The 27,996-nt window shown below is 40.8% G+C and overlaps 1 protein-coding gene across 2 annotated transcripts; it reads right to left on the reverse strand.

The window, feature by feature from the left end:
* Positions 1–7: 7 nt before the first annotated feature.
* On the reverse strand, positions 8–27,994 carry CFAP53 (cilia and flagella associated protein 53). 2 transcript variants are annotated; one of them, XM_036244118.1, is made up of 8 exons: positions 26,702–27,994; positions 21,932–22,161; positions 21,146–21,319; positions 17,353–17,656; positions 13,080–13,298; positions 6,180–6,396; positions 2,284–2,386; positions 8–236 (listed from the first exon to the last, which is right to left on the reverse strand). In XM_036244118.1, the coding sequence occupies exons 1-8, from the start codon at positions 26,768–26,770 to the stop codon at positions 8–10; spliced, it is 1,545 nt and encodes a 514-aa protein (XP_036100011.1). In that variant the 5' UTR covers positions 26,771–27,994. The 2 variants fall into 2 exon arrangements, with proteins under 2 accessions (XP_036100011.1, XP_036100012.1); XM_036244119.1 differs by lacking the exon at positions 26,702–27,994 and adding an exon at positions 23,261–23,285.
* Positions 27,995–27,996: the final 2 nt, after the last annotated feature.

The following is a 27,996-nucleotide window of genomic DNA, read 5'->3' on the forward strand; positions in this document are numbered from 1 at the left end:
TATGAAACTATGGTGGAAGCTTAACAGGGCAGGCCCTCCGCATCGGATGGACGTTTCGGGGCAGCACCCGATGGACGGACAGCAGCTCCTGGATCTTGTCCTGGCAGACCTTGTTGGCCGCTACGCCCGCTTCCAGCTCCCGGCGCTCCTCTTCCTTCTGCGCTTCCCGGGCCTGCTGCTGGTAGGCCACTTGCATCTGAAGCTGCTGCTGGTACTCCTGGGCTAAGCCCGAGCGTCTGCAGTATCAGAAAGGTCAAAATAGGAAATTATAAAACAGTAAACGTTTGGATTTATTTAGGGCATTGCAATTACAGTGTAACTGGTGAAGTCAGATTAAAGCTCCCATTAAAATTAGGGTGAGTGGGGAAGAAATGAATGACAAATTCAATAATGTGTTCAATACATAATAATTATGATAGTCATAGAACAAATATTGATTTTAGGGAGAATTTCAAAATATTTACTGTGATATGAGAGAGTTTGGGCCTCTTCCCATCCTCTCTCAGGGTTAGTAAAACTGGGAACAGGCTGGTCTGCCAGTTTCCCACTTTGTTGGCTCTCTAAGGGCCAGGCCCCCACAGGAGAGGCCTGCAGTGGTCTCATACTGCTGGTGATTGGGTGGGTAAGTTTGCCTCATTCTGTTCAGTATTAACTAGACAATTTCCTCCATAGATAAGCAGCATTTTAAATATATAAGCCACATTTAATTTTATTTATCTTATTTATTTATTTTTAATCCTTACCCAAGGATATTTTTCCATTTTATCATCAGACAGAGTAGGAAGGAGAGGGAGAGAGAGAAACACCGATGTGAGAGGGACACATCAACTGGCTGCCTCCTGCATGACCCAACCAGGGCTGGGGACAAACCACAATTGAGGTATGTGCCCCTGACCGGACTCAAACACGTGACTCATCGGTCCGCAGGCTGACACTCTAACCACTGAGCCAAACCAGCCAGGGCTATAAGCCACATTTGAAAATTTATACTATGAATCCTGGCCAGCGTGGCTCAGTTGGTTGAAGTATCATCTCATACACCAAAAGGTGGGGGGTCTGATTCCCGGTCAGGGCACAAACACAGGTTTTGGGTTCGGTCCCCAGTTCCTGGTCAGGGTGTGTATGGTAGGAAACCGATCAATGTTTTTCTCTCACATTGATGTTTTTATCTCTCTCTCTCCCTCCCTTTCCCTTCCTCTCTCTCTAAAAATCAATAAAAACACATCTTCAGGTGAAGATTAAAATTTTTTAGCCCTGGCTGGTTTGGCTCAGAAGTTAGAGCATGGGCCTGCAGACCAATGAGTCATGGGTTCGGTTCTAATTAATGGCACATACCTCAGTTGCAGTTCGTCCCCAGCCCTGGTTGGGGTCATGCAGGAGACAACCAGTTGATGTGTCTCTCTCACATCAATCTTTCTCTCTCTCTCTCTTTCTCCCTCCCTCCCTCCCACTCTATCTGAAGATAAATATAAAAATATCGAGTGAGGATTAAAAAAAAATTTTTTTTATCTATACTGTGATTTTTTAAAATAATTATTGTGGTAAATAATGTAAGTTCAGTAGTGTTAAGTATATTCACATTGTTGTGAAACAGATATCCAGGACTTTTTCATCTTGCAAAACTGAAATTCTATACCCATCAAACAATAAAAACTCATTTTCCCTCTCCCCACAGCCCTTGGTAGCTACATTTCTATTTGCTGTCTCTATGTATTTGACTATTCTAGGTACCTTATATAAATAGAATCACACAATGTTTGTATTTTGGTGACTGGCTTATTCACTGAGCATAATGTCCTCAAGGTTCATCCATGTTGTACTATGTGTCAGAATTTCCTTTCTTTTGTAAGTCTTTTTCCTTTTATTTTATTTTTCTTTATTTTAGAGAGAGAGACGAAGAGAGCAAGAGAGAGATAGAAACATGGATGAGAGAGGACATCGATTGGCCACCTCCTGCATGCCCCCCACTGAAGATTGGGCCCACAACCCGGGCATATGCCCTGACTGGGAATTGAATCGGTGACCTTGGTACATGGGTCAAAGCCCAACCACTGACCACACAAGCCAGGCAGTGATAGGAATTTTTCAGCTCTGTTATAATCTCATGAGACCATCCTCGTATACGCAGTCCGTGTTTGGCGGAAACGCTATGTAGCTGATGACTGTACTGATGTAAAATAATGTTGGTAATGCAAGAAGTATGGCACATTGTCCTCTGTGTTACAAATCTTTTTTGTTGTTTTTGTTAGGTAGTAAATAATAATAAAGAAAACAAAATCATACCTTGCAAAACTCTCCCTCTCTTCGCGGTTAAGCTCTTTAAGACCTTCGTTTATGTGTTCCTGTTCCAGAGCACGTTCTTCTTGTTCTTTCGCTTTTCGTTGCACTATGAAAGACAAAGGTAATCTTTGCTAATTGACTTTTTTCAGACACGTCTTGCTAACATCTTTCTGGGCACCAATGCCACATTATTTTTAGAAAGACAGAGCTGAGCCCTGGCCAGTTTGGCTCAGCGGTTAGAGCGTCAGCCTGCGGTCCAGAGAGACCCGGGTTCAGTTCCCGCTAAGGGCATGTACCTCGGTTACAGTTTGTCCCCGGCTCTGGTTGGTCGTGCGGGTGGCAGCCACTCAATATGTCTTTTTCATGTCAATGTGTGTGTGTCTCTCTCTCTCTCCCTCCCTCCTACTCTATCTGAACAAAAAATGGAAAAATGTCCTCGGGTGAGGATAAAAAAAAAAAAGAAAGAAAGACAGAGCTGAGAATCACTGGGCTGAGTCTTAGATCAATAAGGAAGAAGTTGTAATTGTGCTGGCCTGCTCATATCACATCGCCCTGATTAAATAATACAAAAAGCCAACTGTGTGCCCTGGCCGGTTTGGCTCAGCGGTTAGAGCGTCGGCCTGCGGTCTGGAGAGACCCGGGTTCGTTTCCCGCTAAGGGCATGTACCTCGGTTGCAGTTTGTCCCTGGCCCTGGTTGGTCGTGCGGGTGGCAGCCACTTGATGTGTCCCTTTCACGCCGATGTTTCTCTCTCTCTCTCTCCCTCCCACTCTATCTGAACAAAAAATGGAAAAATGTCCTCGGGTGAGGATTAAAAAAAAAAAGGCCAACTGTGGAGCTTTCAGAGGCAAACTGAGGAAGTACCAGCCGGCTTGGTACTCCTCTGAATGAATTTGTCCTCTAAGCAAAATTATTATTTTTTAGAACTTAGAAAATAGAGTGAATAGCAGGACAACCCTGACCATAGATGTGCTGACACAGCTCCATCCCGCCTCTGTTCCCTCCCTCCTCTGTTCCCTCCCGCTTATCGCCCACTGCCTCCCCTTCTGTACTTGCTTGCTCTCCCCCAAGGCCAACAAGAAATGCCAGATGCAGAAATTTGTAACAAGCCCCTTATAAATTGAAAATGTGGCTGAAAGTCGGGGCTGATCTCGGAGAACTCGGGCCTGCAATTGGCTCTGGCGGTCTCCCTGGCGCCACAACAGGTATCTCCCCTGAGGACAGAACAGGGTCAGGTGCACATGTGCTGCAATCCACACAGAGTTTCTCTGAATCATTTTCTTTAATCCTCACCCGAAGATATTTTTCTATGTATCTTCAGATAGAGACAGAGAAAGAAACATCGACATGAGAGGGACACATCGACTGGTTGCCTTCCACAGGACCCCAACCAGGGCTGGGGAGGAACCGCAACCGAGGTACGTGCCCTTGACCAGAATCGAACCTGTGACTCTTTGGTCTTCGGGCCGATGCTCCAACTGCTGAGTCAAACTGGCCAAGGCCCCTTAATCATTTTTTATTGAGACTCTATGATCAGCCTTTTTCAAACCAGATCACCACACAACAGTTCTCACCTTTCTCCTCTTGAGGACAAATAGTTCTAATGACATTTATGTTAATGACAGATGTTACTTAATACAAAATTAATACTGAAAAAAATCTTAGTCAAAAGACACCATGTGCATCCAATCTGACTCAGTTAATTCAGGAATATGTATCCTAAGACCATAATTCTACACAAGACCTCTTCTTATATGCAGAATTGGATTTTCATTGCAATACCTTTTAACTTTAAGAAATTGAAGAAAATCAATAAAGCAATATAGACAAATGGCTACAACAAGTACAGTGTAGGTACAATGGATGCATATTTTGAAACTATTAAAAACTTTCATTAAAAGTGATCTGTGGAAACCCATGGAAATGTATCTAATATAGGATTTTTAAAGACTAAATAAATGGCATTTGTAGTGTGAAAAAAAAATAGAAGAAAGTCTTAGTATACAAGGCTTTTATAAATTAAATAAGAAAAACAGATGCATCCCTATAGAAAAAAAATGACAAAGAAAACAGAGTTCACAAAAGAATAAATACAACCAGGCAATATACATCTGATAGGTACATATTTTCCCAAAATCCACTTACAGAAATTTATCTTAAACAAACATGTATAAGCCAAAATAAACTATTTACAGAGCTTTTAGAACAAATGTAACACAGTCATCTGTAGCTTAATGATGGTAACCTGCCATGCTAAAGTAGTGATAAAAAGATTCAAGACAATCTGAAGGTCCATTAGTTGTGTTCAGGTGAAATAAATTATGGTTCATTTTTATAATGGATTTCTAGGTAGCATTACAAATTGTATAACTGAAGGAAAATGACCTGGAAAATATATATGATAAGTAGAAAATCCAGGCTATAAAATAACATATACAACATGATCCTGACCTGTGAGGGGAAATTGTATACATAGTAAAAACACTGGAAGGAAATACCTGAAGTTGTGACTCGTAGCTATTCCTGGGTTGATGGAATCATAGTAGATTTTGTTTTCTTGTTTATAAATGGTCCCAAATACTTAAATTTTTTTATGTTTTCTTAACATAGTCTGAAACATTTATCATGGATAAATACAGAAACCTTTTTTAGCTTATAAACTTTCTTCTCATTTTCCTAAAACTCCATCTAATACCGACTTAATTTCAACAGCTGTTGTAATATGTGGAGTGTAGAATTAATCAACGGAACCACGATGAGCTTTCTCTTGCAAAGACAACTAGCGTGAAGTCCAACGGCACCCTAACGGTGAATCTGCCTCTCCGGTTCATTGGGCTGCACATGGAATGCTGGGAACTGAAGGTAGCCAAGCACTGTTTGAGCTCAGGGAATATAATGGTGTGCTAAGACATGAGCAAGACACAGTGAGAGCCCACCAAGAGGATTCATTATGAACAGGGTGACACAGAGGCCTCTCAAGGAATGAGACATTTGAGCTGTCTTTTTTTGTTCAGATAGAGCGGGAGGGAGAGAGAGGAAGAGAGAGAGAGAAACATCGATGCGAAGGGACACATCGAGTGGCTGCCACCCGCACGACCAACCAGGGCCGGGGACAAACTGCAACCGAGGTACGTGCCCTTAGCAGGAACCGAACCCGGGTCTCTCTGTACCGCAGGCCGACACTCCAACCGCTGAGCCAAACCGGCCAGGGCCATTTGAGCTGTCTTGAAGGATGTCCAGAATTTCTCAAGATCAAAAGTATCATAGGCAGAGAAAACTACCCAAGCAAAAGGTATGCAGGTAGAGAAGTATGGAGACACCTGCAGAAAGGAAAGAGGAACAAATAAGTCCGGCCAGTGTGGCTCAGTGGTTGAGCACTGACCCATGCACCAAGAGGTCGCCGGTTCGATTCCCTGTCAGGGCACATGCCCAGGTTGTGAGCCTGATCCCCAGTGGGGGGCATGCAGGAGGCAGCCAATCAGTGTTCTCTCTCATTGATGTTTCTGTCTCTCTCTCCCTCTCTCTTCCTCTCTCGCTAAAATCAATAAAAATTAAAAAAAAAAAAAAAGTCGAACAGATAAAAGGGAGGAATGTGGGATGTGTGTCTTACCTACCTTCTCACTCTCCTTTATCACCTCTAAGGCACACAGACCACTCAAAGGATGTGCTGTTCCTTTACCCTTGAGAGCATCTCCCCTATGACTGCTCAGAGTAAAACTCTTCATGTTTATACTTCATGTAGTCACAATTAGATAGGATCTGCAAAGCAGGGAGCTTGCCTTAATCCTCTTTGCATGCCTCATAGTAGTTTACACATGCTACCTACTTAATAAATATTTTGGTTGCTATTTACATTGAATTAAGGCCCAACTAAAATATAATTATAACGAGTTTCCTTACACTTTTCTTGAACTTGAAGTTTTCTTGTACACATGACCTCATTCACAAGTTGTCTCCTTGCCTCCTTTTCACATTTCAGCTGCTTGTCCTTCTCAGCCAACTTCTTTGCCTTCTCTTCCTCTAATATTCTGTCCAGTTCTTTCTCCTGAGCGTTTTCTTCCTCACGGCGCTGTGCCAAATACTGATGGTATATCTTCTGCTCTCTTATCATATCTTCCTACATAACATAAACATTACCACGTTAAAACATTGTTAGGTGTGGTCATGATATTGAAGATATTTAAAAGATCTACAGTGTCAATGTTTTGGAACTACTACTTAAATGTTTATAGATGAAATATTATGTCGAGGGTTTACTTCAAAATACTTGGGGATTGTGGGGTGTACTGGGTAGGGGTTTGGATGAAACAAGAATGGCCATTAGCTGATGGTTGTTGAAGCTAGGTAAGGGACACATGGGGTTCTTTGTACTATACTTTATATCTGTCTGAAATGTTTTAAAATACATTGTTGAATAAGTTAATACAAACACTACACCCAAAAGTGTTTCTTAAAGCAGTTCCCAAATAACTTGCAATTATATAGCTTTATTTTCATTTAATTTAGGGAGATGAAATCTTAACCTGATAAAATAAGTCACACTACTATTATAGCACTGTCTCTGACTAGAAGATAAGTCAGCCACCTGATACTTTATAACAGCAATTCTCAATCTTAGCTACACTTTGAAATAACCTGGGGAGCTTTTTTTTCTTCTTCTTTTTCTTCTTCTTTACTTGAGTTCTGGTTAAGAAATAATTTAGAGCCAAGACTCAAATACAAGCAAAAGTTTATTTAGAAAGTCTCAGAGGTAGAAGTGAGGCAGAGAACAAATGTGCTTAGGAAACAAGTTACTGAGGCAAAGGGCCCTTGGAACTTAGGAGAGGCAAGGAAAATGCACCTGGGGGATGGGAGTGGGGAAAGGTGCAGGCATGCTGGAGAGGGAGGGAGGGAGGCAGAGAGAGAGAGAAGCCCACCCACCCACATGGGGAGCTTTAAAAAGTACTAAAGGTTGCATCGGCCTCCGGTCCAGAGAGACCCAGGTTCGGCTCCCACTAAGGGCACGTAACTCGGTTGCGGTTTGTCCCTGGCCCTGGTTGGGTCATGCGGGGAAACAGCCACTCAATGTGTCCCTTTCACATCCATGTTTCTCTTCCTCTCTCTCCCTCCCACTCTATCTGAACAAAAAATAGAAAAATGTCCTCAGGTGAGGATAAAAAACAGTACTAAGTGTTGAATCTCACCTCCAGAGATTCCTGTCTAATAGACAGCTTTTAAGTTCCCCAGGTAATTTTAACGTGCAGCTAAGGTTGTGAACTGGGCTTTCTAACAAAGACATTTCAGTTGACTTCTCCATCTTTCATGATTTTATGTTTGTGCTGTTCTGTCCAAACTCTGATCTCATCTCCTCTGAGAATATCATAGATCTGAGGTAGGACGAGCAAGGTTTGAAGGTGTAGCTGCACTATCAGAATGGCTTGTATACATAGTCTCTTACTTAGGAATAAATGTAACAAGAGAAGGGCAAAGCTTATACTCTTAAAACTGAGAAACAGGCCGCCCTGCTCCCTGGCGTGACTCGGCACTGAGAGCCCCGGGAGAAGGTCTGCGGTGGCCACCGCCTTGGTGCAGGCGGTCTGAGCATCCCCTTCCTCTCCCGGTCCTCCTCGCCTGCGGTTTCCAAGCCCGTGGCTTGGCGGGCTTCCTTCCGGGTCTCTGAGATTGGGGGGAGTGAAGCCTACTGGGAGCGACCGGGATTTCCAGCTGGAGCTGAGCGGTGCCAGCTCCCGACGCGCCCTGGTCAAGTCCACCCTGCGAGGGTGAGGACCATGTTTAAGGCTCGCCCCAGCACTCAGTACTATTAGGGTTAAGTACCCGCAGGCAGTTTTCTTGGAAGTAGATGTACACCAGTGTCAGGGAACAGCTGCCACCAACAATATCAACAATATATCAGCAACACCTATGTTTTTATTTATTAGAAACAAAGTGAGAATTGATCAGTATCAAGGAGCAGATGCTGTAGGACTAGAAGAAAAAAATCAATCAGTGCTTAGAAAATGACCCTGGAAGCAAAGACACAGATATTCCAAAAGGCTGTATGGATTTAAAGCCTTTTATCAACAACGCTGGCTGTGAATGTCTTCATGAAAGTGACGAGCATGAATTTGACAACTGTTTACGAAGACATGACCTTTTTGAAATCTGATTGTGATAAACAGCTTCTTATTACTGTGGCATTCAATCAACCTGTTGAGCTTTATTCAATTAAGTTTAAAGGGCCAGATAATGGTCAGGGTCCTAAATATGTAAAATATTTTTATCAATCTACCCTGATCTATGAATTTTGAAGAAGCAGAAAGAAGTGAACCAACTCAAGCTCTGGAACTAACAGAGGACGATATTAAAGAAGATGGCACTGTCCCTCTTTGTTAAGCTTCAGAATGTTAACAGTGTAACTATATTTGTTCAGTCCAATCAAGGTGAAGAAGAAACAACAAGAATTTCATATTTTACTTTCATTGGTACTCTAGTACAGGCAACAAATATGAATGATTTTAAACAAATACGAATGGCAAAAAGGGAGAAAGTTACTAAGATACAAAAGACACTGGAAGACCACATTGCAATCAGATCTACAGCTCCTGGATAACCGCTTGATTCTCGCCAGACTGTCTATATTCCATTCATTGCCATTACCAATAAATCACTGCTTTTGTTCAGATGATATCACTAGTGTTTCTATTGTAATCTTGATACATGCAATAGTAAATAAAAGTCACTACTTTTGCCAAGCTAAAAAAGAAAAAGAGAAATATTATTGAAATAAATAAAAGAAGATCTAAATAAATGAAAGAACATTCTATGTTCATGGATCACTAGACAATACTGTTAAAATGGCAATTGTCCCCAAATTGGTCTATAGATTCAAAACAATCCCTATCAAAATCCCATTGTCTTTTCTGCAGAAATCAATAACCTGATCCTAAATTCATATGGAAATGGAAGGGAGCCAGAATAGCGGAAACAATTTGTAAAAGAACAAAGTTGGAGAATTCACATTTCCTTATTACAAACTTACTACAAAGCTACAGTGGTCCAGACATATAAACATGTGATACAGCATAAGGATGGACATACAGATTAATGCCACAGAACTGTAAATCCAGAAATAAACCCTTACATTTACTGTCAATTGATTTTTGACAAGGGTGCCAAGACAACTGAATAAGGGAAGAGAAGTCTCTGCAACAAATGATGCTGGGACAACTGAATAACCACATGCAGAAGAATGAATTTGGACCTCGAGCTCACACCATATACAAACTTTAACTCAAAATAGATAAAAGGCCTAAATGTAAAAGCTAAAACTATATAACTAACAAGAAAATATAGTACCACATCTTTGTGACCTTGGGTTAGAAATGTATTTTTAAGAGATGACAACAAAAGCAAAAGTAACAAAAGAAAATATAAATTGGACTTTTTCCCAATTAAATATTGGGCAAATGACTTGAATAAACTTCTTTAAGAAGGCTATACAAAAGACTTCAAATAGATTTCTCCAAGGAAGATATATACAAATGGCCAATAAGCACAGAAAAGAAGCTCAACATCATTAGTCACTAGGGAAATGCAAATCAAAATCACATACCACAAAATGACATATCACTTCAGACACACTAGGACGGTTTTCTTAAAAGGCAAACAATAAGTGTTAATGTGCATGTAAAGAAATCAGAACCCTTGCCCTGGCCGGTTTTACTCAGTGGTTAGAGCGTCAGCCCATGGACCAAAGAGTCTTGGGTTTGATTCTGGTCAAAGGCACATACCATGGTTGTGGTTTGGTTCCCAGCCCTGGTAGGGATCATCGGGGTCATGTGGTAGGTAAATAGTCAATGTGTCTCTTTCACATCGATGTTTCTCTCTCTGTGTGTGTGTGTCTCTTTCTCTCCCTCCTGCTCTAACTGAAAATAAGTGAAGAAATGTCCTCGGGTGAAGATTAAAAAAAAGAAATCAGAACCCTCATACACTGCTAGTGAGAATGAAAATTGGAAAACAGTGTAACAATTACTCAAAAGCTTAAACATAAGAATGACCCTAGAACTCAGAATTCTCCTCCTAGTTATATGCCCCAAAGAAACAAAAACATATGTCCAAACAAAAACTTACACATGAATGTTAATAGTAGAATTAATCATTATAGCTAAAAAGTAGAAACAATTTAAATGTTCATCAGCTGATATTAATTTGGAATAAACAAAATATGGTAGATCCATACAATACAATGGAATATTATTCAGCTATATAAAGGAATGAAGTACTCATACGTGGTACAAATAGATAAGCCTTGAAAACATGCTAAGTGAAAGAAGCCAGTCAAAAGGTTATATAATATATGATTTCATAATGCTTGTGATATTGTGAGTAATTGATAGTAAGAAAATATGTATTTGGTGTTCACATTTCTGGCATAGAGTTCCTAAAACCCTTAGAATTTCCTAAGTAATGAGAGAGAAAAAGGTATCTTATGTTAATGAAGTGACTTTTGGACAGTACCTAAGGTTGGGGGCTGGTTGTCAGGGAAACCATGTAATTAGAGGATTCGAATTTCTAATCCCACCTCCTGATCACCTGAGAGAAGAGAGAGGCTGGAGGTTGAATCAATCACTAATGGTCAATGATTTAATCAAGCATGCCTGTTTAATGAAGCCCGCATAAGACTCTAAAAAGGAGAGCTTCCAGGTTGGGGAACCAGAACACTTTCATGTTCCACCATGTCAGGTCCCAAACAACACAAGGACAAAAGCTCCTTTGTCTAAGAACACCATCCTATGTATCTCTTCATTTATGTGACTCGAATCCTTTAATATCTTTTGTAATAAACCCATAGTCCAGTGAGTAAATGGGTTTCCTAAATTCTGTGAGCTGCTCTAGCAAATTAATCAAGCCCAAGGAGGGGGTTGTGGGAACCTTTGATTTATAGCCAGTTAGTCAGAAGTACAGGAAACAACCTGAACTTGTAATTGGCATCATGAGTTGGAGAGGGTTGTTGGAAGTTCCAATTTGTAGCTGTTAGTCAGAAGCATAGTTAACCCGGGCTTTTGATTGGTGACTAAAATACAGACTGGACTTGTAGAACTGAGCCCTTTACCTGTGGAAACTGATGCTAACTCTGGGTAAATAGTGTCAGAATTGAGTTGAATTGTAGGACACTCAGCTGATATCCTAAACATTGCTTAGAAAATCCCCATCTCCACATATTGAAATTGGGTTCAGAACCCTTAATGTTCCACATTATATGTCATCAGAGAAACACAAACTAAAACAACAATGAGATACCACTACACCCCTATTAAAATGGCCAAAGTCCAAAACTCTGACAACACCAAATGCTAGTGAGAATGTGGAGCAACAGGTGCTCTCATCCACTGCTGGTGGGAATGCAGAACAGTTCAGACACTTGGAAGACGCTTTGGCAGTTTCCTATAAAACTACACATATTTTTACCACATGATCCAGTAATCATGCTCCTTGGTAATTACCTAAATTAAAAACTTATGTCCACGCATAAACCTGCACATGAATGTGTATAACAACTTTATTCATAATCACCAAAATTTGGAAAGAGCCAAGGATGTCCTTCAGTAGATGAATGGATAAACTGTGGTACACCCACACAATGGAATAGTATTCAACACTAAAAGGAAATGAGCTATCAAGCCATGAAAAGATTTGGAGGATATTTAAATGCTTATTACTTAGTGAAATAAGCCTGCCTAAAGCCTATCTAAAAAGTCTACATACTTTATGATTCCAACTAAATGATATTCTGAAAAGGCAAAACTATAGAGATAGTTTCAAGCCAGTGGAACTACTCTGTATGATACTGTCATGGTGGATACATGTCATTACACATTTGTCCAATACCATAGAATGACTAACACCAAGAGTGAACCTTAATGTAAACTATGGACTTTGGGTGGTAATGATATCAATGTAGGTTAATTAATTGTAACAAATATACCACTCTGGTGGGGGATGTTGATAATAGGGGAGGCTTTGCATTTATGGGGAGGAGGTAGCTATGGGAAATTTCTATATCTTCTGCTCAATTTTCTGTGAACCTAAACTGCTCTTAAAAATAGTCTGTAAGCCCAGATGGTGTGGCTCAGTGGTTGAGCATTTACCCATGCACCAAGAGGTCACCAGTTCAATTCCTGGTCAGGACATATGCCCAGGTTGTGGGCCAAATCCCCAGTGGGGGGCATGCAGGAGGCAGCCAACTGATGTTCTCTCTCATCAATGTTTCTGTCTCTCCCTCTCCCTCCCCCTCTCTCTAAAATCAATAAAGAAAAAAAAAATAGTCTGCAAAAAATGGTACTATAGGAAAAACAAGACACCCTTAAGAGTTCAATGCAAATTTCAAAGGAACAGACTGCTAAATGAACACTGGAATGCTTTGCTCTACTCGCCTGACAAAACTTTACATATCCCTCAAGGTCCAACTCAAATATCACTTTCCAAGTGATGTCCTCCCCAACAACTTCCAGGCATACTTATTCCCTCCCCTTCCTGTGATCTCATCCTATGATCACAGTGCTGACACCAAGTTATAGACTAGGAAAAACCCGAAGGAGCTTGTTAAAACACAGATCCCTTGCTCCTGGCAGGATTTGAATTGAGAGATTCTGATTCTGGAGCCTTTGACTTTCTATTTCTAACGCTCTCCCAGTTGATGCTGATGCCACACTTAGAGGAGCACTGTTATGGCTCCTTCTACATGTGGCTGGCTCCTGTAAGACCGAGAGCTCAACAAGGACTCTCATCCAGCACACATTAGGCACTGAATACGTGTCTTACTCTTTTTTGTTTCTTCTTATCAGCCTCTTCCTGTAAGTCTTGCAGGGCTCTTTGCACGAGCTTCATGTTCAAGTCTTGCTCTTCTCTGTATTCCTGTTGAATACGTTCTGTCTTCTCTTGGGAGGCTTTTTGCAAAATGGTCCTAATTTCCCGTTTTATCTTCTGTTTCTTTAGCTTATCCTGCTCATTCTCACGTTTCAACTGAGCTTTGTCATCTTCCTAAAGTAGAACAATAATGAAGACAATGCCTCAGTACAGCCAGACAAAACAAATGCATGCATTTCATTTAGGAGATGAGAATAAAGGGTTTCTTGCAAATATACACACCTGGATTTAGAGTGACTATAAGAAATAAAACTTGCCTTTTCACTGCTGAGTCAGCAGTAAGGCTTTGTGAAATTGCTGTGTGTGTAATTACAAAGTGATAAATAGTTGTCAGGTTCAAAATGCAGAAACGTATAAAGAGAAATCACCTTTAAGCCTAGTACCTATCACTCAGCACCACTCTCAACATTTCAGTGTATTGGCCTCCTAGACTTTATTCTTCTATGTACATCTGCACATCTAGATTTGGGTACATTATTAAACAGCAGTAAGAATCCAAAAACAGAAATGTGCACATCAGCTAAATACACAAAGCTAAGTTTTAAGAATTTTGTCCTTTGAAGTATTCCCCTATTCCTTTCATTTTCTTAGCTTTCTGGCTGGCTTGATTACCTGGCCAATCAAGCAGTTTTAACCAGGGCACCAATGCTGTTGGGCATTGTGGGTTGGGTAGAAAATTTGGGTGCGGTATAACTGAGGCATTAGTCCTCCTGCCAGAGGCAGCTGAACTCTTCTGGAGGGATAAGTACTTGCCCAGCTGGGACAGGAGATGGCACAGCAACAGTGAGGATGGGATACAAATCCCAATTTGACTTGATTTGACTGAGATGCATAACAGCTATGGTTTGTGAGAGAGGAGTTTATATACTAGACTTTTCCATTAGTGCCATAAGCAGTAAATCCGACTCAATTGTAAGGGTCAAATTTAATAATATAAGTGAAAATACTCTGTAGTATCTAAGCAAAAGCAATGGGTATCGAGCATGAAAGCCAGTGGAATAGCAGGCCCCACTTCTAAAGTAAGCTTGACCACATCAGGAGGAAGCCAAATACAGACTATAAGATGGAAAGGGGATGGGGGAACACTGTTCAAGATTAAGAGACCTAAAAGTAGTGTGCCATATTTTTGTTTCAGCGGGATAATCCTAATCTTACAGCTGTTATGCCAATGTAATGAATTTATTGGACCCCTTTTAATCTCAATCATTCTTTCTAAAAGACACTTATAACAACCATATTTGAATTCTGATTTAAATATCAAATAAGTCAGACAATGATGGAAACTTGATGCTCATTTTAGATGATAAAAATGAATTAATATTATTTTTAGGTCTGACATTGTCATTGTATAAGAAAGTGTCCTCAATTATTGTTGTTGTTGAGATTTGTAGTTGAGATATATAAGGGGGAAATGAGATACCTGGGATTTGTTTTCAAACAAAAAACAGATAAAGGTGATATCTTGTAGAACTGTATACCTGAAATCTGAAAAATGTTATTAACCAATGTCACCCCAATAAATGCAATTTTTAAAAAAACAGAGGGGATGGGATAAAAAGAGGAAACCGATATGGCAAAATGTAACAGCCACTGTCCTGGCCGGTTTGGCTCAGTGGTTAGAGCGTCGGCCCGCGGCCCAGAGAGACCCGGGTTCGGTTCCCACTAAGGGCACGTACCTCGGTTGTAGTTTGTCCCTGGTCCCAATTGGGGTCGTGTGGGTGGCAGCCAGTCAATGTGTCTCTCTCACATCGATGTTTCTCTCTCTCTCTTCCTCCCTCACTCCCTCCTGCTCTATCTGAAGATGAATGCAAAAATGTCCTCAGGTGAGGATAAAAAAAAAAAAAGTAACAGCCACTGAAACTGGGTACATGGAGACTCATTGTACTCTCCATTTCTGTGCATTTAAAAATATTCATAATAAAACATTTAAAAAGATAGACTTTATATAACATTGTCAAAAATCACAACAAACAAGTGATAAAGAACATATCAGTGGCTGCCAGGTGTCAGGTTGGAGGAAGGTTTTAACTACAAAGAAGTAGCTAGAAGGAGTTTCTTTGGGTGACAGAATAGTCCTGTGTCCCAATTTTGGTAGTAGTTATATAAATCTATCCATATGATAGATAAAATTTCATAGAACTCACCCGCTTCCTGAAGAGTACAAATAAAAATTGGTGAAATCCAATCCTAAGGTTTTAGTATAGTTAAATAAGGAATAACTTTAGCTGTGTATATACACACACACACACACGTATATATACATATACATACATACATACATACAGGAATGTTTGGTTATATAAAGGAACACTCTACTATTTTTTGAAAATTCTTGTGAGCCTAAGATTATTTCAATAAAGTTTTTCAAAAAAGTTTTTTATGAAATTTAGAAATAGATAGCTAGGTGTGATATAATAAAAAGTAAATATTTGGTCTTTGTCCTAGGTTCCTGGCACATAGCTCCTAAAACCTCTGAAATCTCTAACGTGATAAGACTATCTTTTGTATCCTGGGATGATGGCAGCTGGAGCTTCAGGATAGGGGCTGATAACCAGAAAGACCAAACCATGTGATTAGAGGTTTGGGACTTCCAGCTCTGCCTCTCGACCTTAGAGAGAGGAGGGGGCCAGAGATGAAGTTCAATCACCAGTGGCCAAGGATTTAATCAACTGTGCCAAAATAATGAAAGCTCCATAAAAACCCCAAATGATGCGATTTGGAGAGCTTCTGGGTTGGTGAACACATGGAAGTGTTGGACACCTGGTGTTCACAGGGCATGGAAGCTCTGTGTATAACGCCAAACCTTTCCCTGTGCATCTTTTCCACTTGACTGTTCCTGAGTTCTGTCCTTCACAATAAACCAGCAATGGTAAATAAAGCATTTTCCTGAGTTCTTTGCATTGTTTTAGTGAATTATCAAACCCGAGATGCAGTCATGAGTGCCTCTGACTTTACAGCCAAGTTGGACGGAAGTGTGGGTAACTGAGGACTTGCCACTTGTGACTGGCAGTCTTGTGGGACTGAGCCCTTAAACCTGTTGGGTCTGACACTGTCTCTGGAGAGGTAGTGTCAGAACTGAATCAAATTGTAGAATACTTAGTTGATGTTCACACAGAATCAGAGAATTTTTTAATGTGATAAAAAAAACTTACATTTGTTGTCAAAAGTGTTGAGTAAAAATGGCTCATTAGGTATCTTACACCAGAGAATGAGTTTAGAAGGCAGTTTAGGGGCCACCATTTCTATTTTCTTAGAGAAGCAAAAATATTTAGACATCTCCTACCAAACACTTCAAAAGAAAACAGTCTCAAACCCAGAGAAGACTTCTAGGGCTCAGAAATGCCTTACCTTTGACATTTTCTATGGTTCCAAATTTCAATACTTGGGATTTCCCAGGAAAATAATACCCTTTTCCTAAATTCAGTGGTAATAAAGTATCAGTTGCTGAAAGCTTTATATACATATAAAATAGCTACATTTTCAAGTGCGCTCACACATTTTCAGTGACAGCTCTAATTTCTATACAGTAGGGCAGTGGTTCCCACCTGTTTCATCTCATGGAACACATAAACTAATTGCTAAAGTTCTACAGCACACCAATAAAAGCTGGTATAACTTTGATTCATTCACACCAGACGACTATTGTGTTGGCTGTTGTCAGTTTTTATTGGACAGTCTAAGGGAAAAACGGTCACTGCCCTGAGTAAATAGTCAGGTGTTGCACGTTTTACAAATTCTTGTGGCACACTGGTGGAAAATCACTGCAGTAGGGGCACCAATCTTGTTGGAACAAGATTATTGATGTTGGTGGCCAGAGGGTCAGGTGGCTGTTGTACAGCACTTCTTTAAAGGATTTGGAAACTGACTATTTACATATCAAAGAACAGGGGATGTTGCCAAATGATCACTAGCCCTCTACAGCGCTGCCAATGATTATCCCATTTCATCCCCCAAAGACAAATGCCTTTGCCTCATTTTTCAGATAAAGAAATTGAGTCACTGCAGTGAAGTAATTTGCCCTGTGCAATGGGATGGCACTATTAGCTGGGCCTTGAAATCCTGTGAACCAGCCCAGGCCACGAAGCGAACTGTACAGCAACAGGCCGGCAAACTGCATCCTATCCCCACTGAGCGGATCACCCCACGACGAGCATTTTAAAAGGCCCACCACAAGACGCGCCTCCTCTTCCTTCCGCTGCTGTGCTGCCGTCCTCTGCGCCTTGATTTCAGTGATCTGGGTGTTCAGCCCCAGGCGTGTGTTCTCCACGAGCTCTTTCTGTCTCCTCGCCTCTTCAGCTTCTCGCTTTTCCTTGGCTAACCGGTCTTCCTCCCAGAGCTTAGAGAACATCTGCTCTTCCACCACTTTTTGCCTTTTCAGCTCCTCATTAAAGGCAATCTGTGCTCTCCGCTCCTCCCACACCTTCTTCTCATGGATAGAGGACAATTCAATACGGAGCTCCTCACAGCGTTCCCTGAGGGGAGAATTTTAAAAAGACAACACGAGGCCTTTCGTGAGAACTGCTCTATTTAGACACATATCTATAAAGTCAGATCCTGGAGCAGAAAAAGTAAAAGATCTGGACATAGGCCTTAGGGGCAGAGAAAACATGTGAGCAGCAGAGAGGTGGGCACTGTGGTGTCACAGACAAAATACAGGCACTGGGTCAGACAGAGCAGGTTTTGAATCCTAGTTTTGACTTTTCCTGTGTGACCTTGGATCAAATATTTGCTCTATCTGAGGCTGTTTTTCAGTCTGTAAAATAACTGTCTTTTAAGGTTCTGGTAAGGATCAGGGATAATGGATATAAATGCCTGGTAAATAATAGGGGCTCAATAAATGGTAAGCATGATTATTACTGTGGAGGAAATAGGAGAGATGGGCCCCTGCAATATTACAAGTGGATTAGGCTGTGGCAGGAAGAGACCCCACATGCACATCCCAGGAAAGATCCAAGGGCAGAGTCAGCATATAATGGGGAAGCTTCCCCACTGCACCCGGACTCCTGGGAGGGCCCAAGTCCACTGAAGGGGTCTCTGCCAGAATTTCCTTTTCACACCCGGGCTTATGTCAAGAAGAAATGCTCTCTCCATAAGTGTTTAGACTTCATCCTTTCGTTCAGTCTTGGTAATTAAAATTTCTTCAAAAGTTCTTCATTGAACCCTGTGATAGTCAACAATGTCTATACTTTAAAATTACTTAGGGATATTTTCAAAATCCTACTTCCCCCCCCCCCCCCCCACTCCCAGACCAGACCAGTTAAATCAGAATATATGGCAGTAGGACACAGGCATCCGCATTTTTACAGCTGGATCACGAGAGCCTCTGATTGAAGGCAATGTTTACACACATCAAGTCTTCTTGGGTTCGAAATCAAATTCAGCAGCGAGAAGCTGATGTTTGAGAATGGGCTCAATATAGCACTTTTGATGGAATTTTAATAGCTAAGAATGAAAGAAAGAATGAAGTCTCAACTCTCATTACAAGAGTGGTCAATACCTCTATTTCAATGATGATAATCACTGATAAAAAGGAAAATGTTCTGTTTGTGAGCGCTTTACGTGGTACTTTCACACATAAACATCGTACTTCTTCCTCACAAGTATCTTATAAAGGAGATGCAGCAGCAAGAATTGTCCCCATTTCAGAATTAAAGCAATCGAATCTCAGGGAGCCTAAGTGTCTTCCCAGGCCACACAGCCAGCACTAGTAATAGTATCAGCAGTACTTGACTGTTTTTATTTGCTAGGCATTGTTCTAAGCACTTTACATCTATGGACTCTCATAATCTTCCTAACAACCAATGTTTCAATAAACATTACTGCAAGTGCATTTTCATCATTATTATTCCCAGTTTACAGATAAGAAAGAGGAGGCACAGAGCAGTTAAACATCATAGGTAAGTTTAAACATTTCATATGTGGTAGAGTTGGGAGTGAAAAACTGGCCAGCTGGCCCTGGAATTTAGCTTCTTTGGTCCCTGATTATAAGAGTCCATACATGTAAAGTGTTTAGAACAGTGCCGGGTCAGTAATCGACAGAAACAAGACTACTCTCAAGTATTTGACCAGGCATCCTAGGGTATTTGTTTAACAAACACATCCCAAAACAAAACCAAAAACTGTCTATCTTAATCCGGGGTCCAATCACTCATTGTATATAAATATAGGACACTTAAAAAAATCGCAATTGCCCTGGCCGGTTTGGCTCAGCGGTTAGAGCGTCGGCCTGCGGTCTGGAGAGACCCGGATTCGGTTCCCGCTAAGGGCACGTACTTCGGTTGCAGTTTGTCCCTGACCCTGGTTGGTCGTGCGGTGGCAGCCACTTGATGTGTCCCTTTCACATCGATGTTTCTCTCTCTCTATCTCTTCCTCTCTCTCCCTCCCACTCTATCTGTACAAAAAATGGAAAAATGTCCTTGGGTGAGGATAAAAAAAAAAAAAATCGCAATATACCAAAAGCATGTTTCATAAAATAAATATTGATAAATTGGATTTCATCAAAATCAAAATATTTTTCTCTGTGAAACACCCTGTTAAGAGAATAAAAAAGCAAGCTACAGACTAGGAAACAATATTTTCAAACCACATATCCTACACAAAGAACTCATATCCAGAATACATAAAGAACTCTCATGACTTACTCACTAATCCAATTAGATGGTGCGCGGAATATATAAAGAGACACTTCACCAAAGAGGATGATACACAGATGGCAAATCAGCACATAAACAGTTGTTTATCATCACCAGTCTTTAGGGAAATATATGAATGGCCCACTGAAATTCACTTGCTAGTGACCCCTTTGTCCCTCCCAGCATCTTCTCCTCCAGCGGCCAGTAGGCAGTGTCCGAATCCTACCAAGGACAGGAGGTATGGCTAAACTTCAGAAAGGCCAGAAAATCCAAGTCTAATCCTGTCTTGGTTACTACAAGCTTGGAAACCTAGTAAAAGTAATATCTGTGGAACTCAAGTTATCCATCTTCCAGCTGAGGAGTGGCGAGTCTCCTGGTCATGTGCATTACTGCTGTTTTCTTCATTGTCCTTCTTCAGCAGTTCCCCAAGCCCTAACACTTCCAACCCCTACATTTGGCAGTTTAATTTACTTTGTTGGCAGCTGTATCTGCAATCTGTATGCACCACTCACTGCAATAGCTTATTTCTCCTTTGGGTCTCTATAGGAATATTTAGGGCAGTATCTATGATTAATAACAACTTCATGGCAGAGAGAGAGGAGAGGGCATAAGCTTTGTCTCTGAAATATGTCTTGATCTCTCCACATGCTTGGTTTTGCTTCTTTCTCACTTCTTGTGACTTTTGGCTTTCTCACCTATTCAAATTTCTTGTGCTGTGAAGAATGAATTGTATTCCTTCTGTATTCTACCACACTTTAAACTCAGAGTTTGCATTTTACTTTATCTTGGACTATAGGCAATAATACTGTATTGTATACTTGAAATGTGTATATTGAAAATAAATGTGTATATTTATTGAAAATAAATCTTAAGTATTCTTAACACAAAACAAAACAAAAATCCCTCAGTGCCTGCACTATACAATGATGTATATATAATGACCAAAACTTAAAGTTACAACTACTGTCTATAATTTCTTAAGGCTATACTTTACTATAAATTAGCATTTCTAAAAAAATTTTTTTTAATCCTTACCCGAGGATATTTTTCCATTTATCTTCAGATAGAGTGTGCGGGAAAGAGCGAGAGTGAGAGTGAGAGCGAGAGAGGGAGAAACACTGATGTGAGAGAGACCCATTGATTGGCTGCCTCACACAAGACCCTGACCAGGGCCAGGGACCAAACCTCAACCAAGGAATTGCCCTTGACCAGAATCGAACCAGCAACTCTTTGGTCCTCAGGCTGATGCTCTAACTGCTGAGCTAAACCAGCCAGGGCTCTAAATCTTTTTTAATACACAGATTTTATGTGTTGTTCTGTCCTCATTACCTGAATTGCTGGTCTAGCTTTTCAGCCACAAAATCCTGTCTCTCTTTTTCTTTCTTCTCCTTTAACAATCTGGTTTTATCTTTCATTCTATTTTTTTTCTCCTCAATTGTTTCTTCTTTTAGTTGCATTTCAGTAAAATACTCATTTTCTTCCAATGCTAAAAGTTCACGGAGCCTGAAGCAAAATGACAAAAAGAAATTTAAAATGATGATGCACATGCACCATTTTACTAATTGATTTTTATTTTGTTAAATTTGATTTCAGAAGTACATGTTTAATCATAAATTTTGTAAGAAGGAAAGGATCATTGCAGTCTTCCATGAAATAAAACTTGTCATTTAAAGCAATAAAGAGACTAATCTGTGCCATGTTTTAGTTGATCACATATAGATGAGATATGTAATGTATATCTTCAACAAAAGAAAAAATGAGCAGATTTTAATTAAAGTAACAAAAGATAAAACAATTATTCTTGGCCTGGCCAGATTGGCTCAGCGGTTGGAGCATCAGCCTGCGGACCAGAGAGTCCCGGGTTCAGTTCCCACTAGGGCCTAGCGGCTAGCGGCACCTACCAAAAAAATAAAAAAATTATTCTTTGCTATCATGATAATGTAGTTTATTACAAGTAAAAATATAAACAAGCAATAGTAACTGATTTGGCAAGAATATGAGTATCTCGGCCATGATTCTTACTATAAAATTCGCTTGATTTTTTTGAATGGTCAATCTCAAGTTGTGGTTTTAGGACTATTTCACAGTCTGGGTCATCAGGTCTGTGAGCCTTACTTATTTCGTCTTTCTTCAGTGTTGATAATAAACCCTTGCATGGCATCCTTGAGTCTTGCTTTCACAAGACTATCCACAAATTTGCGGTCATTGTGCTGGTACCAGTCAACTTTCAAGCGTTCCTGCTCTAGTGACTTAATGGAATCCAAAATAGCATGATGTTTCTGATGGCTGCGTAGGATTTTTTCCAGTTGTTGCTCAGCCCTGTGGGCTTTGGGAGGCTTGGCTCTCTGAAAACAAGTAACAATGATCACTTTTTGTAGATCTACAAATCAACAGCATATTTTCAATTAATCACAACCTCCACCAATACTCATCCTAAATAAAACTTGGTACTCTGTAAGTTTAAGTGGCTATGGTGTAACTTGATTCTTTGAGCCTATACCTAAGATGTCATCAAATCAGTCTCAAATATTTCTCAAGTTCATGGGATTATAAAGGAAAACATTTGAATGGGACTCTAGAAATTATCTAGTCAAATCAGAGGCATTAAGTGATTTTCCCAAGGTGCTTCAAGTAGATCAGACCTGGATAGAACAAGAATCAGAGTTCTTCAATTCTTTTGCCATTGATTTTTAGAGAGAATTGGAAGGATGGGGGGAGAGAGAGAGGGGAGGAGAAAGAGAGAGAGAGAGAGAGAGAGAGGCATAGATGTGAGACACATTGATTGGTTGTCTCCCACATGTGCCCCAACTGAGGCTGGGTATCAAACCTTCAGTCCAGGTATGTGCCCTTGACCGAGAATCAAACCTGCGACCCTTCAGTGTATGGCCCAATGCTTTAACCATTGAGCAACCTGGCCAGGGCAGAGGTCTTCCAATTCTTGACCTTGATATTGTCACTCAGTATCCCACTGTTTCTCAGGGGCAGACAACATAGTTACCACAATCAAAACACTTTAAATTAAAAGGGGCTACTATCTAGCCCTGGCCGGGTACCTCAGTTGGTTAGAGGGTCATCCCAGTACCCTTTGTATGGGTTTGATCCCCGGTCAGAGCACATACAAGAAGCAATCAATGAATGCATAAATAAGTGAAACAATAAATCATCCTCTCTCTCTCTCCCCTTTTCTGTCTCTCAAAAATCAATTTAAAAATATTTTAAAAAGGCTACTATCTAAGTACAGTTGATCCTTGAACAAAATAGAAGTTAGGGGCACCCACCCCTACACTGTAAAAAATCCACATATATCTTTTGATTCCCCCAAAACTTAAGTTTTTCTGCGGTATCCATAGGTAATTAGTACCAGGACCCACTTACCCCCATACCAAAATCTGTGAATGCTACTTGCTATAAAAAATAGAAAAAATAACATAAATCAATACATACAGTCAGCTCTGCATCCTCAGACTCCCAGCTGTGAATCAAAAATAGTGCAGGTGCCCTGATTGGTTTGGCTCAGCAGTTAGAGTGTCGGTCTGCGGACCAAGGAGTCGTAGGTTCGATTCTCAGTCAAGGGCATGTACGTTGGCTGCAGGTTTGGTCAGGTTGTACAGGAGGCAACCAATCAAGACCCATTGATATTTATTTCTTTCTCTCTCTCTCTCTCCCTTCTTCACATGCTATCTAAAAATCAATGGAAAAATATCCTCGGGTGAAGATTAAAAAAAAAAAATGAGTTGTGAGAAGGAAGAACAGAAGAAAGGGAGGGAGGTGAAAAAGAAGGAAAACTAAAAAAGGAAAGTTCTACTGGTGGTAAAACTTTATTTCTATTTCTATTGTGCCCAGAAGTTTAATGCAAGGGCTGTGCTCCTGGCATTTTGGGTAACTTGAATGTCTAAATATGTTCATTTTATACAAACATCCACTAAAAACTTGTAAATCTATTCACCATTTTGAAATGTATTGATACATTTAATAAAATCACATGAATTATCTTTTCCAGTTCTGTACTCCTAGCATTGAACATAATGCCTACTACTGTCAGGTTCTCAATAACGAAGGAAAGACAGAAGAAAAGACAATGTTTCTCAGTGGGTTTGATGCAATTTCTGCTCCTCCTAGGGCCACCATTAGATCATGGTCTTGAGCTTTATTTCCAGCCAGTTTTATCAAGTCAACCTTATGTGAATTTTGAGACTCTGGGGTGCTGATTCACAGTAACAAAACTCTTAACTCACATGGCAGAAAATCAATCTGATCATTTACACTTAGAACATCATTGTCAAGGCATCAAAATATAGGGTTGAGTCTTGGCAAAGGAGTCTCTTTTAACCAAGAAAATAAACATCTGGAGACAGCTATGAAAAGATTCAGGGTTCAGGGTACACTTATAGGTATCTATATTTATTTAGCTGAAGAAGATAAGGCAGGGCTGAGATGAGTCAGAGACAGAACATGATGTTAAGGGTTATATCATGGAAAGTAGCTAATCCACAAAAGAATTATTTAGTCTGGAGCCAGTTAACAAATTACTGTTCTCTAATATATATGGCATTTTACAAATGAAGATTCAGTGACCACAAAACAGAGACGGAGTCAAGACTGCACCTTGGGCAGGATACACATAGCAACTCAGGTTCCCAGTAGACATACATAGGGACTGAGAACAGGAACTAAGCACCACGGTCATCAGGAATCAATTGTCTTGATGTATCAGGGGAAGAACCAGATTCTGAGGTACATTTTGACTGAAGCGGGGAATGAAATTAGAGGGTAGTGAGAAGCTGCCTGAGCAGTAGCCAGGGGGTCAGGAAGCCCTTCAAGGCTTGGGGCATCCTATGCAGACTCTGTAGTCAGAAAGGACCCATTCTCTGGATGAATAAGGTATGACCTAGAGCTCTCTAACAACAAGATGATGCCAATCCACACACAGTCTTGTCATTAGTCAAAAACGCCATTGTTTAATAGAAATATAATGTAAACCAGATCTGTAATTTAACATTTTCTAATAGCTGCATTTAAAAAAGTAAAAAGACACCTTAAACTAATACAAAATAATATTGAATGTAAACTGTATTTGAAAAATAAAATAAAAATAAAAAAGTAAGAAACGGGGAAATTAATTTTAATAATATATTTTATTTAACCAATATATCCAAAATATTATCATCTCAACATGTGACTCTACGCATATTTCAAGTGCTCAAAAGCCATGTGTGAACATTGGCCTCTAAACCATGCTAAAAGCAAGCGAGAACGAAGAATTTTATTACTGCCTTGTATTTTCAAGGTCACTGAAAGCTTTTTTTACTGTAACATCTCACATTGTGGTTTCTAGTATTACAGTTTACAGTCTTATTTCCTAGGTTTGATTCTGGCCTCTACCCTTTTACCCATGATCAAAATAAATGTCCTCCTAAAAAACTATTTTGAGAAGTAAATAACTGGGTTCCTAGGAGGCACTCACCAAATGGTGGCTCATTTCACTTCTCCATTACTTCAGATATTACATCTTTTACTGCTTTTTCCTGGTGGAGTCGTTTAGCATCTAAGTTTCAGCTCTGGTGGCTTTTATTCTTCTCCAACCTCCAATTCTGCAACCTCTAACATCCACATTTCTTAACACACTCTGACATCTGAGATGCACCGACTCTGACTTTTTCTTTTTTTCTTTTTCTATAAGCTCAAAGCATTAAATAGGCCTGTTTCTCTGGTTTGGTGATAATTTGGTGGAATAGAAAGCCTTACTAGCTCCAAACACAAGTAACAACACCTGATCAATTGCACCAGCCCCTAGCTCTGTGTTCTGATACCAAACCCAAAGTAGATAAGTTTCTGTTCCTCGTGAAGTCTGTCTGTAATTATTACCTTGAACCCTACAGTCTGTAGAAAATTCCAGTGTACTTATTTCCAGAACCAATCTTACAGTCCTTGAACTTAGAAAAGAGGGAGCAGGTCTATAAATTGACAGAGTATTGCTATGTGCACCGAGGAACATAAAACTGTATCCTTGATTATCCCTGATCTTTCATAAAGTATCACCACAGACTATAACATATCATTATCTATTGTTAACCTTTAATGATTTTATGCATGAGAAAGTTGTTTCTGCAATTAGATAAAAGCAATTTGAAGGCAGGGATAGGGCTTCTATTGAAGGGTAAACCTAGAGTCATTGTATTTACACCTGTATATCCCATGGTGCTGTGCATGCAGCGTGTGCTCAAGTAATACCCCTATAATTGCCTAATTACACATGGAAGTTTTCTAGACTGTTGAAATACCGGTGCATGGACCAAGTGACTTGAGTTCTGAGCAGGACCCATCAAATTCTGCAGCAGGCAGCATTCCCCAACCCTCCAGGCAACAAACTGTCCTATTTCCATTCAGGCCTGCAGGGATACTTCTGTTGCAGTTGAGTTCACACAAGAAGGGCTCTATAACCACTCACAACCGCTCACAGCCCAACACCATTCCACAAACAATTTTGCTAGGGGTGTAGGACCAGCCTAAAGATCATACAGCTGAATCATCGCCAGCCCAGACCAGATTTCCTGCCGCCTGGCCCACCGTCCTTCCAGTGACACACACTCCACACACCGCAAGGGGGAAGACCTCCTTCGGGTGTCTTGAAGCCTGAAAATCCTCAAGATCCCAAGTAGTGACTCTCTAAACACAGAATCTAAGTAACTGACGCCGGGAGGTGGGGGGTGGGAAGGGACGGAATACAGAAGCGACACTATCCTTTCTTTCAGAATTCAACCCCATTGCATCAGACACCTGTTCCCCTTGAGAGAGCCCCCGCTGAAGGCCAGGTTGGGCTCAGCTAGACCTGGAGTGTTCCAGGATGCTGAAAGCGGTAGGGACCCGCACACATCCCGTGCTTACCACAGACACCACTTTGGGAGTGGGGCCCTTAACCTCCCGCTGTACGATGCCAAACCTCTGGCTGTACATTTTCGAGCACCCTGCGGATGGGGGCGGCGTGCCGCGGTTCCCTAACCGTGGCGACCTGCGAACCAGCTTCCGTGACGCAGATGTTTGATTGCCACGGTGAGCCTCCCGAGACAACCCGCAGGTGGATAGGGCGGAAGTTGGTTCTCCGTTACCATGGTGACCATAGACGCCGGTACCCTTGACTTCCTCTGGGAGGGGAGGAGCTGAGTCTGCGCGGCCCTCGCCACGCCCACTGTCAGGTCTCCTGCGGACCTCGCCCTCTTCCTTTAGGGTTCGTCAGAACAGCAGAAAAACGCCTCGTTTACCCGAAGTGAAGTCGAAGATCTAGTAACATTCCAATTGGCTTTACTATTTATATCCTGTAATCGGTCTAAAAGCATGAGAAAGGTTAGTGGACATTTTCTGTGAAGGTTATTAAATTGTGTGGCCATCTCTAGGTTAATCTTGATAACGTGAATCATCACAAGCCCACCTTTTATATTTCTGTAGTTCTTTGCAGTAATTTGCAAGGTAGTTTCACACATAAAATATCTGAGCCTCACAGATATCTTCTGATAGGTTAATGGAACAGGAGGTATTATTCTCATTTGATACCAAAGACAAGGCTGAGAGAGCCTAACTGCCTTGTCAGCCTACCCAACCAGTAATGATAAATCCGTTATTAACAAAATCTTATTGCACCGGGCAGAAAACAGAGTTTAGACTCGGGGTACTGTAGGATGGGGTGGGGAGCAGACCAGATGGGCTGGTAGTGCAGTGACACGAATGGCTGGGCACAATAAAAACCAAGAGTCTGAGTCGAGGGTCACATTGGACCAGAGTCAGGATGTGTGGATCAGAAGTGCAGGTAACCAGGCCGAGAATCCAGATCCCAGGGATCCTGGAAGGGGCCCTCAGCACAGGTGGAGACCACTGCTATATTTCCAGCCACTTTGCTGCTGTCATTCTAAAGTGGGGGCGAACATAGAACACTAGAATATATAGAGCATAGAAAAAAATATTAGTATCAGTCACTGTCATGTAACAATAACCAAAGCACAACTATTGTGCATACCATCTTAAGGCCACAATTTACTGTAAATTAACATTCCTTAATCATCTTTAATCCACCCACTTCGGATTTTGTATATGGTACGTTTCTAGGTTTGGATTCCATTTCCTGAATTGCTGGTTCAGCTTTTCAGTCACAAAATATTGTTTCTTCTCTTTAAATAATCTTTTAAAAT

The sequence above is a fragment of the Molossus molossus genome, unplaced genomic scaffold, assembly GCF_014108415.1.
Source record: "Molossus molossus isolate mMolMol1 unplaced genomic scaffold, mMolMol1.p scaffold_m16_p_6, whole genome shotgun sequence".
NCBI lineage: Eukaryota > Metazoa > Chordata > Mammalia > Chiroptera > Molossidae > Molossus > Molossus molossus.